Source organism: Babylonia areolata, chromosome 4 (assembly GCF_041734735.1).
Source record: "Babylonia areolata isolate BAREFJ2019XMU chromosome 4, ASM4173473v1, whole genome shotgun sequence".
Classification (NCBI taxonomy): Eukaryota; Metazoa; Mollusca; class Gastropoda; order Neogastropoda; family Buccinidae; genus Babylonia; species Babylonia areolata.
The window spans coordinates 55,192,657-55,205,855 of NC_134879.1; the positions used below are offsets into that span (position 1 = coordinate 55,192,657).

General features: G+C 38.4%; 2 protein-coding genes across 3 annotated transcripts in view; one reads left to right on the forward strand and one right to left on the reverse strand.

Moving 5' to 3' along the window:
• Positions 1–10,232, forward strand: part of LOC143281320 (5'-AMP-activated protein kinase subunit beta-2-like) — a 25,823-nt gene extending 15,591 nt beyond the window's left edge. For both annotated transcript variants that reach the window (XM_076586510.1, XM_076586511.1), the window contains exon 7: positions 294–10,232. In XM_076586510.1, the coding sequence (XP_076442625.1) occupies positions 294–374 (81 nt within the window). In that variant the 3' untranslated portion in view covers positions 375–10,232. The remainder of the gene's footprint in view (positions 1–293) is intronic.
• Positions 8,957–13,199, reverse strand: part of LOC143281322 (peroxiredoxin-5, mitochondrial-like) — an 11,766-nt gene continuing 7,523 nt past the window's right edge. The window contains exons 3-6 of the mRNA XM_076586512.1: positions 12,146–12,282; positions 11,467–11,500; positions 11,017–11,072; positions 8,957–10,576 (exon numbers count right to left, since the gene is read on the reverse strand). Of these exons, the coding sequence (XP_076442627.1) occupies positions 10,471–10,576; positions 11,017–11,072; positions 11,467–11,500; positions 12,146–12,282 (333 nt within the window). The 3' untranslated portion in view covers positions 8,957–10,470. The remainder of the gene's footprint in view (positions 10,577–11,016; positions 11,073–11,466; positions 11,501–12,145; positions 12,283–13,199) is intronic.

Genomic DNA, 13,199 nt, shown 5'->3' on the forward strand with positions numbered 1-13,199 from the left:
GGGGTATCAAACAAGCACAGAGCAGCATGTTTGTCAAAAGAACTGTGTTTAAAGGTTGAAAACTATAAAAAAGATATAAAAAATTCTTCAAAAATAATTTAGGGAGTCACTCTTCTGCTGATAATGCAAACCATGTTTAATTACACATACTTAACCGTGACCCAACCAGCAGCACATGTTTACAGGTGAAGAAGTCTTTAAGATATGAATACTAGGGGGTTACTCTACTGCTAAAAGGGTTATAAATGCCTCAAAAGAACAGATTGACGTTGAAAGTGCATGGTTTGTTGCAGGATGGAGTGATGGTGCTGAGTGCAACACACAGGTTCCGCAAGAAGTACGTGACAACCCTTCTGTACAAGCCCATTATGTAGCGCCACCCGTGTTCTAGTGTATTCAAATTTCACAGTACATTTCTGGGATATATCTATCTCATAATCCAGCGTATGTGTGAGAGGGTGAAACTGGGAACTGAGCGAAGGTTTTGAACGTGCTGCATTCATTGTTTTTGTTGTTGTTCTGGTGAAGGAAGTGTTGGAATGGCTCAGCTGCTGTTCAGTACAATGCTATGGTTTAGCTTTTGTCTGACTGGAAAAAAGCAGATATACTTTGATCCTTGTGTTGGTGATTAGTTCACACTTGTGTTGTATGGGACTTAGAGGAATAGTAGCTTTGCAGCTGTGCTGCAGGCATCTGGTTGAGAGGGAGAAAAAAAAAAAACAGGAAAAAAACCAAACATTCAGTGGGTTTCAAATGGATCACTGTCACAGTGCCACCATTTTATAGTCGTGAAATACTGCAGAATCATGAATGAACTGAAGAAAATGTGTGTAAGAAATATTTGATTGAAAAGAAAAAAAAAAAAAAAAAAAAAAAAAAAAAACATATTTATATTCATATGATAAATGTTTTTAAAGGAAAATATTTGCTGGATGGAAACCCAAGAAAGAGTTGCTGTTTGCAGATTTGCTTTGTTGGTTTTTTAGAGTGTGTACATTTAGAAACCATCCAGACAAGATTTAAACCTATAAGGTGTATGAAGGTGTACATGAGTGTCTGAAAATAGAACAAATGTGGGCACTGTGGGGAAAATGGTGATATGTGTTATGTGTAAAGGGGATTGATGGAGTGTCTTGTCCTGTACCTGTTTTTCCAGCTGACCTGATTAGTTGTTGTTCACATTCATTTTGTAACTTTTTTTTTAGAAACCTAGTTTCATGGAAAAGGTTCACCAGAAAGGGATATCTTATGGGTTTAGTTTGTGAAGTAGCAAAAAATGTGATTGGATTTCTGTAATTGGTTGGGTTTTTTTCTGTTTTGGGAAAGAACACGCACGCATGCACACACACACACACACCACCACCACCACCACCACCACCACACCACACCACACACCACACTACACCACACTACACCATACTACACTACACCACACTACACCACACTACACACAGAGTATTTCTGGGACATCCTGCACCAGAGTTCTGTAGTTGTGAGATTGGTTTTCTCTTTCATGTTAAAAACAAAATTCATGACTAGAAATACATATATTTTCTAAGCACTTGACAGACAGTTATGTCATTGAAGCACAATGCAGTCTGTGAAGGATATGATTGTCACTGACTAAACAACAAATGCTTCCCTTTCCAAATTAATTCGTCTGTCTGGCAGAGTTTGTCACTGTGGTGATCATCATCAGAGAAGCTCCACAGCTGTAAAGTGTTAGTACTTTTTTTTTTTTCTTTTTCTTTTTCTTTTTTTTTTAATCTACGTCATGCAGTTACAGTTTCCTGCTGAGTTACTGCCTTTTAATGGAAAACTTATTTTTGAGCCTTGTTGTACCACCCATTTTCAGAACTAACGATTTGATGCGTTTGGGTTAGAGTCAGTCTGTGACAGGAGATTCATTTTTTCCCTCTGGGTTCTTCACCTGGTACACAATAGATATTTATTGTTGGGGAAAGATGACGTCTGCCCGGACTTCTTGTGAATGCATAGAAGATTGTAAAGGAGGTGCATTGAAACACATTGTATGGAGTGTGACAGTGGTGTTTATATCCAGCACGCAGCAATGGGTCCCCTCTCACAAGACACTTAGTGTCTGCATTGCTCTACGGCAATACTGATGAGTTTACGGAGGTGTGGTTGATCAGCAACAGTGACTGCTGTGCTGTATGTTCTGCTGCAGAACGACTCCTGTCCTGTAGTAATAATCTGAAATATGAGGGCTCGTCCACTGCTTCATGGTTTATTTGTTGTTTTTGTTGTTGGTTGTTGTTTTGTGTGTGCTGTTGTTGTTTTTTATACAGACACACATATGAAAATTTACAACATAAATGAAGTAAGACGACGTAATTTATCAGGTCAGGTGAGATAAACTTTGCACTTGGGGGGCAAACAGCCTGTTAGTCATAAGTCAAGGTGACAGTTTTGTAGACAGATTGTAAATAATTGTACATGTGTATTTTCCAATCATGTTTTTGTATGGAGTGTGAGTTTGTTTGGACTTTGATATTATAATCAACAAGCCACCTGGTGATACTTGTTTTTTTTTGTCATGTTGATTTGGCATATATGTATGTGAACATCATTTTGTGTGTGTTTTTTTTAAATATATATATATATATGTATATCGATATAGTTTTCCCCTAGGTTGAGGGGAAATAAAAGACAAATTATTATGTGTGGAATGACTGAGGGTTTCATTACGTTGGGTGTGTGAAGAACTGTGTGGAGAATCTGCCAGTCAATCATGCATGGAAGTACCAGATTTAGTGACAGAGATCCAGCTTTGAGAGCTTATGACTGTTTACATAATTACATGTGTGAATGGTAATAATACTTGTAGTAATAATGGATTATGTGTTATGTCAAAATGCCTACACAAAGGGGCTCGTTGCATACAGTTCCAATCAGGGAGTCCCTGATCCTGGAAAAGAAATATGCTATGCTGCCTTTTACTTCTTTCTTTCACTTTTTTTTTTCTTTTTCTTTTTCTTTTTGAATAGGTTTAAATGGATCTGTGTGAACTTACGAACTTAGATAAAACGATTGTTTGCCTCAATTTTTACAAAGGAACAGCTTCAGTTTCAGTTAAATGTTATTTAGACTGCTAAGGATGAATATATGCTTTTTAATGAACTTATTTTTTGAGTGAAGTTGTTTGTTCCAAGTTGTACAGTCATTGCATAGTTAGCCTTCTTTTGATAATGTTTGAATATACTTCCACCAGTGATTGAAACAGTCAGTGGTTTTCAGCGAGTTTGCATGGTGAGAAGGGGGAGGATCACAATTGGTGAATATGAGGAAAGACTTTGTTTTTTTTAATAAAGTTCTATCCAAATGATATACAAGATCAGATATGCGAGTTTTGCTGGGGGGATTTTTTATTTATTTATTTTCATTTTATTATGATTATCTTTCTGATGGAGTGAATGTATGAAATGATAAAAGGTTGTGGCATAGTGAGAGAGGAAAAAATTCATTAGACTTTTTTCCCAGTGTATATTGGAGTGGGTGTTGGCCTAGACTGTGACTGTTGTTGACTGTTTATCTGCTGGATTGCTTTTGCACAGCATGTAGGGTTCAGTTCAGTTACGCAAGGAGGCGTCGCAGCGTTTGGACAAATCTACATACACTACACCACATCTGCTAAGCATCAACATAACTCAACACGCTTGGTCAGGCTTTGAGGAAATGAAAAAGATACATAAATAAATGGATGTCATCAAATTAATGAATAAATAAATCAAAATGAATACATAAAGGAATAAATTAGATACCGGTATTTGAAAAAATTGAGCAAATAAAGAAAACGAAATGTAGAAAAAAAAAGAATAACAGTGATAATACTAATGAATAAATGAATGAGTAAACAAATAAGGAATCATGCAAAAGTCATGGAAGTCTGGAAAAGTCTTAGGAAAATGAGCTAGGGCTGGACCAGTCTTGGAAACTGTGTTTTGCCCTTCAGGATTTGGAAAAGTCGAGGAAAACCATGGACAGTACCATTTAACAAAGAACTCAATGCCTTAAAAAAAAAAAAAAGAAAAGAGAGAGAGAGAGAAAAAGTGGTGAAAATTGAACATCGACACCTGGATATCTACCTGATCTCTTTGGTAAGCAGTGTAGCTGACAGAATATTGATTTACCAGTGCTTTTGGCTTTGTGTTTGGAATGGATATTTTTTCAATCTGGTCTGGAAAAAGTATGGACTTTTGTTTGGTGACATCCGTTTGTGGGAACCCTGAACATGCCCAGACGAACTGAACAGAAGTCTTAGGTGTGGGTGCAGTGTCTGTGACCAGGGACAGGTAGAGTGTGAACAAAGCGTCCACTGTGAGGGATGGCCATTGTGGTGGTGTGGTGTGATGTGGTGTTTGTGCGTAGGGCTTGGTTGACCATGTGGTGTTTGTACGTAGGGCTGGGTTGACTTCTCCTGTTTATAGTTTATTCAGTATGTACACCTTGTGTTGTTGTAGTACTGTTTCTGTCACCTTTGTTTTATTCTTCTTGTTCCATGGATTGTGATGATGATGATGGTGATGGCAGTGGTCCAGTTTTCTACCCTTCCCTTTGTTTTTCTTTTCTGTGCTTTTTTTCTTTCTTTCTTCTTTTTGTGTCTCTCCTGGTGGTTTTGCTGTTGTCTACCCACCTCTTTTTCTGTGTCTGTTAAGTGTTTCTCCTTTGGTGTTCCTCTGTTCTTGATTGCTAGTCCTCTTCTCATCGGTTCCTACTTGTATTGGCCTACATCTGTTTCTGAAATCTTTGTAACATGTATGTGATGTTTGGTATCAGTTAATCATCCCACATCTTTGTGATTCTTTTTTGTTTTTGTTTTTTCCTTTATTTTGAAACAATCATGTTGATGGGTTGTTTTTTTTCCAACCATATACGCATTTCAAGCATTGATATTTCGAGAGTGTGTCTCCACATTTTCATATGAATCATTTTGGTGTTTTGAGAAACGGAGCATGTCTGACTTGTATTATTTCTCAAGCAGAGCTGTTTGGAGTTCTGTGGCCTGCTGAAGCATTGTTTATTTAAAGACATTTGGTAGTGCCGATAAAAAGATTTTCTTTTTGGCATTCGTCAAAAACCAAAAGTGTGCACATTTATTACCCACCATCCTTGAAGAAGTGAGGGTTTTTTTTGTGTTTTTTATGCAAGAATGACCCAGACAACCATGACCTAAAGTGGAAACACTAAAAGTGGGTATTTGTACAGTTCTTAAAACTATAGCTAAAACTGTATATTAAAAGCCATCATAAAATTAAATGTTGGCAAACACTCATGCAGGTCACACTTGAATTTCCACCTCTCTTGTTGTGAACGTAATTGTATATTTTCTGGCTTGATGGTGTTGGAAAGATCGATAGATGTTCAGAAGAAAATCAGCATGCATATCCAGATTGATCATGAACAAAATAGCAGAGAAAGCACAGACTTAGCATATTGTGTGAGTGAAGTTGTAGCTATAGTTCTCACAGTGACAACTGATTTTAATATTCAGGTCTGGAAGGCTGTCTGGAGGTTTCATGTGTCCCTTTCTAGGGTTTTCATGTATCCCTTCAAGGGTTTTTAAAATATATTCATCTCTAGGGATTATTGGTGTATGATTTGACTGACACTGGAAGTCAGCTGACACTCTGAACTTGGCATGCTTGTGAATCAGAATCAGTGCATTATTGTTTGATTGTAACAGGCCTTCTGTAATTGCATTTTCTTCTTCAGAGTCCTTGGACATTTGTACTTTTTGAAACTTGCCTGTGTAAAGCAAGTCTGTCATGCATGTACACTGAGCGTCAACAAATTTTGGCTAGTGTTTTTAATTGCACAGGAAATCATTGGGATCTTGGTTGTTTTTTTCTTTATATTTATAATTTAAGTTCTGTATACCAAACTGCTGTCAGTTTGATTTTGGCTATCTGTCTGTCTCTTTTGATAGGACATGTATTTCAGTGTTTCAGGTATGCTTCAGTACCAATTTGTAATCAGTGAAATAAAATTTTGCTTAATTTAATAGGTACATGTCCATCATCAGTGGAGTGAACCCCAGCTGTGTTTGTAAACCAGATGTTGGTGTTTCACTTTTTCTTTTTTTTTAAATCTTTGATTCAGTCGTGCCAAACTGTATGAAAATGCCTTGTCGCTTGTCTCATTTGCATGACCTAACTCCCTCATAACTGTTTGTGATAAAACATGTTGCTGTGAGTGTCTCAAGACATGATTCAGATAGCGTTGATTCATACAGAACAGTGACTAGGTAAAGGATTCATACGGTGTTTTAGCAACTTTTTTTGGGACGCCTTAAAAACATTTAAAATCAGTGGCAACTGTCAGTAGTAACAGTTGCTTTGTTGGAATGCTGTTGTGCACTTTTAGTGGTTTCTGTGGCATTCACATTTAGGCTTGGTATGAGTTGGGTGGCCAGTTGTGGGCATGCTTTCATTCGGTTCTGTCAAACCAGCATATTAAACAGATTGCACAGGTTGGAGGAAGAGAATGGGTGGTGTTTGTGACCTGGTTTCTCCCCACCGTGACACACATAACATACATCGTAGATGGGCACTGGTGTTTTCTTTTGCGGTGTACAGTTATTACTCCAGACTTTGTACTGTTATTATAATTGTGCTTGTGGTAGTAGAGTGTACAAGTTCTGGTTGTATCCACCCCCACCCCACCTCATCCCTTCCCCACTTTCCAAAGCTACCTACATGAAAACTTTTTACCATTGTCTGCTTACAATACACCAGAACTGGATATGTGTGGTGTATGAAGCCATGACTCTGTGTGTGTGTGTGTGTAGGGATAGAGGCTGTACTTACCATAGTGTCTTTATTTTTTCAGTATACACCTTGATCAGAGATGCTGTAGTTTTATCTTATCTCATGCCAATAGATTACTGAAATCCATGTGGTACCAAAACCAAATTTGGCAGAGGAAAATACAGTTCTGGCATCCTTAATAAAGGTACTGAAAACTAGCCTGCTAGTTGCAATTAAGGGGCTGGTTTTGTCATTGAATCAAAAAGTGGAAGAACTGGAATGATATTTTGGACATTTGTTTAATCCAGTTATTGTATAGTTCTAAATTTTTATCATGTGTGCAAACACTTATGCACATCGGAATGAAGATCAATACCAATGTAAAATGCTGTAAATTATGTCAGCAAAAGAACCAAAAATATTTCAGGGTCAAAATTATCTGTATTAACTCTTTTTAAATTCCAGTCCTTTTCTTGAAGGGCAGACACAAAATGTGACTGTAAACACAGAGACTGGTATTCACAGAATTCATGTGGAAATTGGCACTGGAGCTTCACATACAGTAGTATGTTCCAACTATTCAGTAGTACGTGTTCACTATTCCAAACTACAACTAATCAGTTAACATGAAGTGGTGTGTTTTTGTTTGGTTTTTTTTTTTATTATAAGGACAGGCCTATTGTGTGAAAACTAGCAGTGTTAGAAGCTGATCAAGTTAAGGTGTGTATGTTGCCAGGTAGCGTGTCATTTTCCATGCCTTTGAACCACTGCTGCAAAGCCAAGTCTGAAGTATGAATGGGATGACAGCAAGATCAATTTTTCCTCATACTCTGCTAGGTGCAGGTAGTGTATTCCAGAGGCAGAGTGCCAGTCCTTGCCTATGTGCGTGCATCAGGTTTAAGGCCTCAAGAATTCCAGGACCAGGCATTTCAGCAGCCCCTGTCAAACATCCTCCCATTCTGGTACAGTGCTCTATGGAAAGCTTTTTGTGCCAAAAGTTATGTTGCCATGGTGTGTGTGTGTGCATGTTTTACAGTCTGTGTCTTTGGTTCAGTAATGTGAAGCAAGAGTTGTGTTTACACCACAAACAGATGGGACACTTGTGCCACTCGTCTTCCTCATATGGGCTCTTTTAAACAGATTAGTCATCCCCTTACACTGAAATTGCCCATTCAGTTACCAGTTATTGGCTAAGTTCTGTGGTGCAGAGTGATTGTGTGTTCAAGTTTGAGTGAACATGACAAGAGCGGTGATAAGTCAGGATGTTCTGTGCATGTTCAGTAGAGCCTCCCCACACCCAAATCCAACAACAGTGATGAATGCTTTACACTTTGTTTCTGGTTTCTGGCAAGCCATAGCCTCCAGTCCCGATAGGTAATGCATCGCCTTCTGTTGTAGTTGATCCTGTTGGATTGTTGATTCACTTGTTGAGAGTGTTGCTGTGCAGTTGTCAAGTGGCCATCTTGTTGGAGGCAGCTTTGGTGACTAAGCATGTGGACACGGTTGATAATCAGTGCAAATACCTATAGCTTTGTTAGTCCTGTACAGGTGTAAAAATTCATATTATTAAAGGATATGAAGTGAACTGTGTGTGTTATGAGCAGTGGGGGAGAGAGATGGAAATACTGGTCAGGTGAAACCAAAGTGGAGGGCCTCAGATATATCTATTGTTTCCAGGCTGGAAATATATTCCAGGTAGCCCACATAGCAGACCTATCACATTTTCAGACTGGAAATATGTTCCAGATATACCACAAGCAACTTTATTTGTTGTTGCAATTCTGTGGTCAAAGTTGTTAAAAAAACAAACAAACAAAAAACCCCCAACTATTTGGATATATATATATAAAATTGCAAAACTGCTCAGTCAGAATGTGCTTTATTCCTGTGGTTGCTTCCCTTGGCATGAACATCTCACCCTTAAACAGGTGTTTTTGACTGACAGATTAACAATCTGGTGATATTGCTGGTTCATTCCTCCGAGGTCCACCAAAAACAGTAAACATGTGCCATCAAGAAAGATAATAAATCAACAGCACTTTCTTACAGGCACACATCCATGCTACCTCTGTTACAAAATCAGTCTTGAACACAAACCATCTATGCAGTCAGTGATCATTAAATTTTGTTCCAACAAATACACAAGAAAGTTCTTTGAATCCACTCTATCCACAAACAAGATTCACAAGTGCATTGGGGAAACCTGTGTATTTCCAGCATACAGTGTTACACTTTTATTCGGAATCTCACAGTGTTCTCACCAAATGAAGGCATCAAGTAAAATCATATTACAACAACGAAAAAAAATACTGTCACAGACTAGTAAAGCATGAACAGTTTCATTTTATCACTGACCTTTCAAGTTTAGTATAAAAAAAGAAGATTCATTTACTTCTACTGCCAAGGAAAGACCATCTTGAAACAAAAATGGAATCAATCATTGTTGATAAACCCATTACAAAGTGCATGCATGATTTAAATGTTCTTGAACACATTCAAAAGCACAAAGCAGCATCCTTTGTCCAATGTAATGAAAATTGGAATTTTTTATGACAGCTGTAATGATTGTTTTCAGCATTTATCAGGTCAAAGTCAAATTGAGCATTCAAGGTACTACACCTTCACAAACTGAGTGCAATGACTATAACATGTGAAACTACAAAAAGTCTGGTCGACAACTTGCATCTATATCCCCCACAAAAATTTTAATTCAGAAAAAAAAAAAAAAAAAAATCTGTCTCCAACATATAGCTTTGCTAAATATTCAATGAATTTTTCCATCTTTTTTAGTTTTCAAACTGACACTCGTACAACTGACCCTCCCTCCCCTAGGCACGGTCAACTATTCTTACCATAACTGAAATATGTCCATCTCACTTGCTGGGAAAAAAAGTAGAAACAATAAATGACGTGAGAAACACTTCTGACTGTTCACACATGAACAGTGTTCACCAAAATCAATTACCTGCAGAGGAACCGAGGCAATCCCGTTTCAGAAATGCTTTTAACAGCATTCAGATCACAATGAGACCTCCACAGAATAATTAATACAGCTGTTTCTCTGCTCTGGCTTCAAGGCTGGTGACATAAATGATGCTGTTGTGTAACACCTTTCTTGATACCTTCTTTTCTACAGAACACCAATTTTGATTTCTAACTATTGACAAACATGACAATTTCATTCCCTTATTTCTTTCTGCGCACATATTACATGAAAAACTGATTTACAGTTTTCAGTATAATAAAAAAACAAATGATCCAAAAGCTTGAATCATTCAGAACCATTCAGTATTTTGAAATTTAATATTTATTTCTTGGGACAAAGTGTCTAACGTTTCCTACTAGGTTGATACAGTTGGCAACTGAACAAAATAATATGTACTGGGAGTTTGTCCCAACTGAACAGAAAAACGAACAAAAAAGTGTACACTGACCAAGTAAACTGTGTTCAATAACCAGACTGAAGAGGATATGAGGGTCAGACTTAAGTTTCCGCCTTTCACAATAAAAGTTATCCTTTGAATAACAAACAAACAACAGTACATACTGATCCAGTTAATGAGATTCATGAAAGGCAGCTGTGCAGTGTGGTACAGTACAATGTTACTGCACACTACTTTTAGGCAACGAGAGCTGTTAGCTGATGGCCAGCAATACCACTTGGCGCCGGCAGGCTGAATGAAGCCCTGACGAGACCAGACCCTCAGAGGAACTGAGTGACGTCGGCAGGCTTGCTGCAGGTCAGCCCTGTTCCATCAGGCTCCACATTGATCCCCTTCACCACCCCATTTTCCACCACCATGGCAAACCTGCAGCGTCACACATCACATCAGGTGATGATCAACATTTGATAATGTTTTTATAGTCCAACAATACAGGGTCACATCAGGACTGCTCAACTAAATGAAAAGGTGATCAATGTCCCAATGTTTGGCCCATGAAAGAAACTGAGTAAACAACACAAGCACACAATGAGGAGGAAGGTCGCAAAATGGTTAAGACGCTCATCTGCCAGGTGTAGCGTATATGGATTTGTTCAAATGCAATGACGCCTCCATTAGAAACTGAAAGCAATTAACCAACCACTGGCAACAAAAAAAACAAAAACAAAAAAAAACACCCAGCTATTGCTCCTGTCACAGTTACAGACAAAAAGACAATAAAATAAAAAAAATCTTGTACAAAGTCCTGTCCTGATACAAACTTTTCATCACTCTTCTCTCTTCAAGTTCAACAGAACAACACTGACCTCTTTGAGCGAACATTGCCCAGAACTGCGGACAGGTCAATGTCTAGGTCTGCTTTCTGAAAAAAACAAGAAGAAAAAAGTCTAACAGTTTTCATGAAAATTAAGTCACCAAAACACACACAGAGATCTATACACAGTACACATAGACAAATTTGTTGTCTGACAGACACCAAGGCCCAACCCTCAACAAACACATGTACTGAGGCACCACCATCTACATACACACACATATACATACATTCACAAATATATTCACACACATACACACATGCACACACACACAACACACACACACACACACAGATCCACAGTAGTCTGAGTCAGCATTGCCTTATCTATACAAATTCAGCCCACCTGAACCAACAAACATATATACCCAGAACCCACCCTCTACATGCACACACAAATATATTCACACACACACACACACAACAGTCAGCATTGCCCTACCTTGACAAATTCACCAGTGGTGTCAGCCAGGAATCTCACCTGTACAAAACACAAAATATTTAAGTCATCGTGACTTGCTTGGCTCTCGACTTCTCACACTCCTCCACCAGGAAAACTATGGACCAATCTACATTTGATGATGGCTATCTCCCATGCTAAAATTTATTGAACCATTACATTATGCAAAGCGTTCCACCCATGTTCACAACAGCTCTCATGAAATGACTTAATATTCACTGACAGGATTCTGTACAGAGATGTTACAGGTAATAATAATTATAAAAATAATAATTGTGTGTGCTCATGCGCATCTGTGTTGTGTGTGTATGTGTGTGTTGTTTATGTTGTGTGTTTTTTGTGTGAGATGTGTGTATGCATGCGTGAGGTGGTGTGTGTGTGTGTGTGTGTGAGTGTGTGTGTGTGTGTTTTTTTTGTTGTTGTTCAATGTCTCATCACACATATCGGTGATTGAAGGTGTGTGTGTGTGTGTGTGTGTGTGTGTGTTTGTGTATTTTGTTTGTGTGGTGTGTGTGTGCATGCATATGTGTGTGTGTGTGTGTGTGTGTGTGTATTTTGTTTGTGTGGTGTGTGTGTGCATGTGTGTGTGTGTGATGTGCACGCATGTGTGTGTGTCATGTCGTATGTGCATATGTGTGAAAGCGGGGTGAGGGAACCAAACCTCACCTTTCCAGCAGCCCCCAAAGCATTGCCCCAGGACTCCATGACAAAGGGGTCGTTGACAGACACACACACAATGCTGCTGACCCCTTTCTTCTTCAGATCATCTGCATTCTTGATGAAGGCTGGTGCATGGTCCTGCACAAAGTACACGTCTGTATCATAAATTCGTAAATATGCTGATTCCTTCATGTATCAGGCACATCAATATTATAAATTCATAACAATACTGCTTCCTTCATGTACCTGGTGCAAATTCTGACCTCTGAAAAAAAAGCTCTATGCAAGGTGCTAAAGCAACAGGCACACATCTCTGTTCAAGATCATCACTCTGTTAACTCTCTCATTGTAGGTATGGTATGGTCTCAAGGCCCTGGCCAGTGCGTTTGGTTTATGAACAGGTTTGGTGTCTGTTTTTTCCTCCCTTTATTATCATTTCTTTTTAGCAGAAGTGGTGTAGTGTTCAAGGATCAGCCCGCATACTTTCATGCCTCTTTGAAACTGAAAGTTTGTTGCAAAATATTCTGACTTATGAACGAAGCCTGAAACTTGGCTCTGCACTTAAGGTACCTGCATATTTTTATATTATACATATGTTGACTTTATCTTTATTGTTATCTTTTTTAATAATAAATACACTGATCTCTGAATGAAGATCTCATGCATGGTCCTACACCTTAAGCACACGTCACAAATACACAGAGGCATCATATTCAGCACTGTCACCGGACGTTTTAGCATTGATACCTGGCCAGTGCGACTGCAGCATGACAAACCATATTTTACGCAAAATGACAGTCAAGTCATTTCAGCCTCATTTCCCCAGGTATAATCTGACACAGGGAATGGAATGCCAAGTAGGCATGAGGGCAAGCATGTAATTGAGAAGGAAATATAATACCAGGATTTTTTTTTCCACTTCAGCATTTGGCCTTGTGTTAGTGCATTTGTTTTATTTAAGATACTGGGTACTTTTTTTCTTTTCAATTTCATGCGTGTGTGTGTACTTTCTGCTTACACATTAAGACATGTATTAAAATTACATATGAAACTTA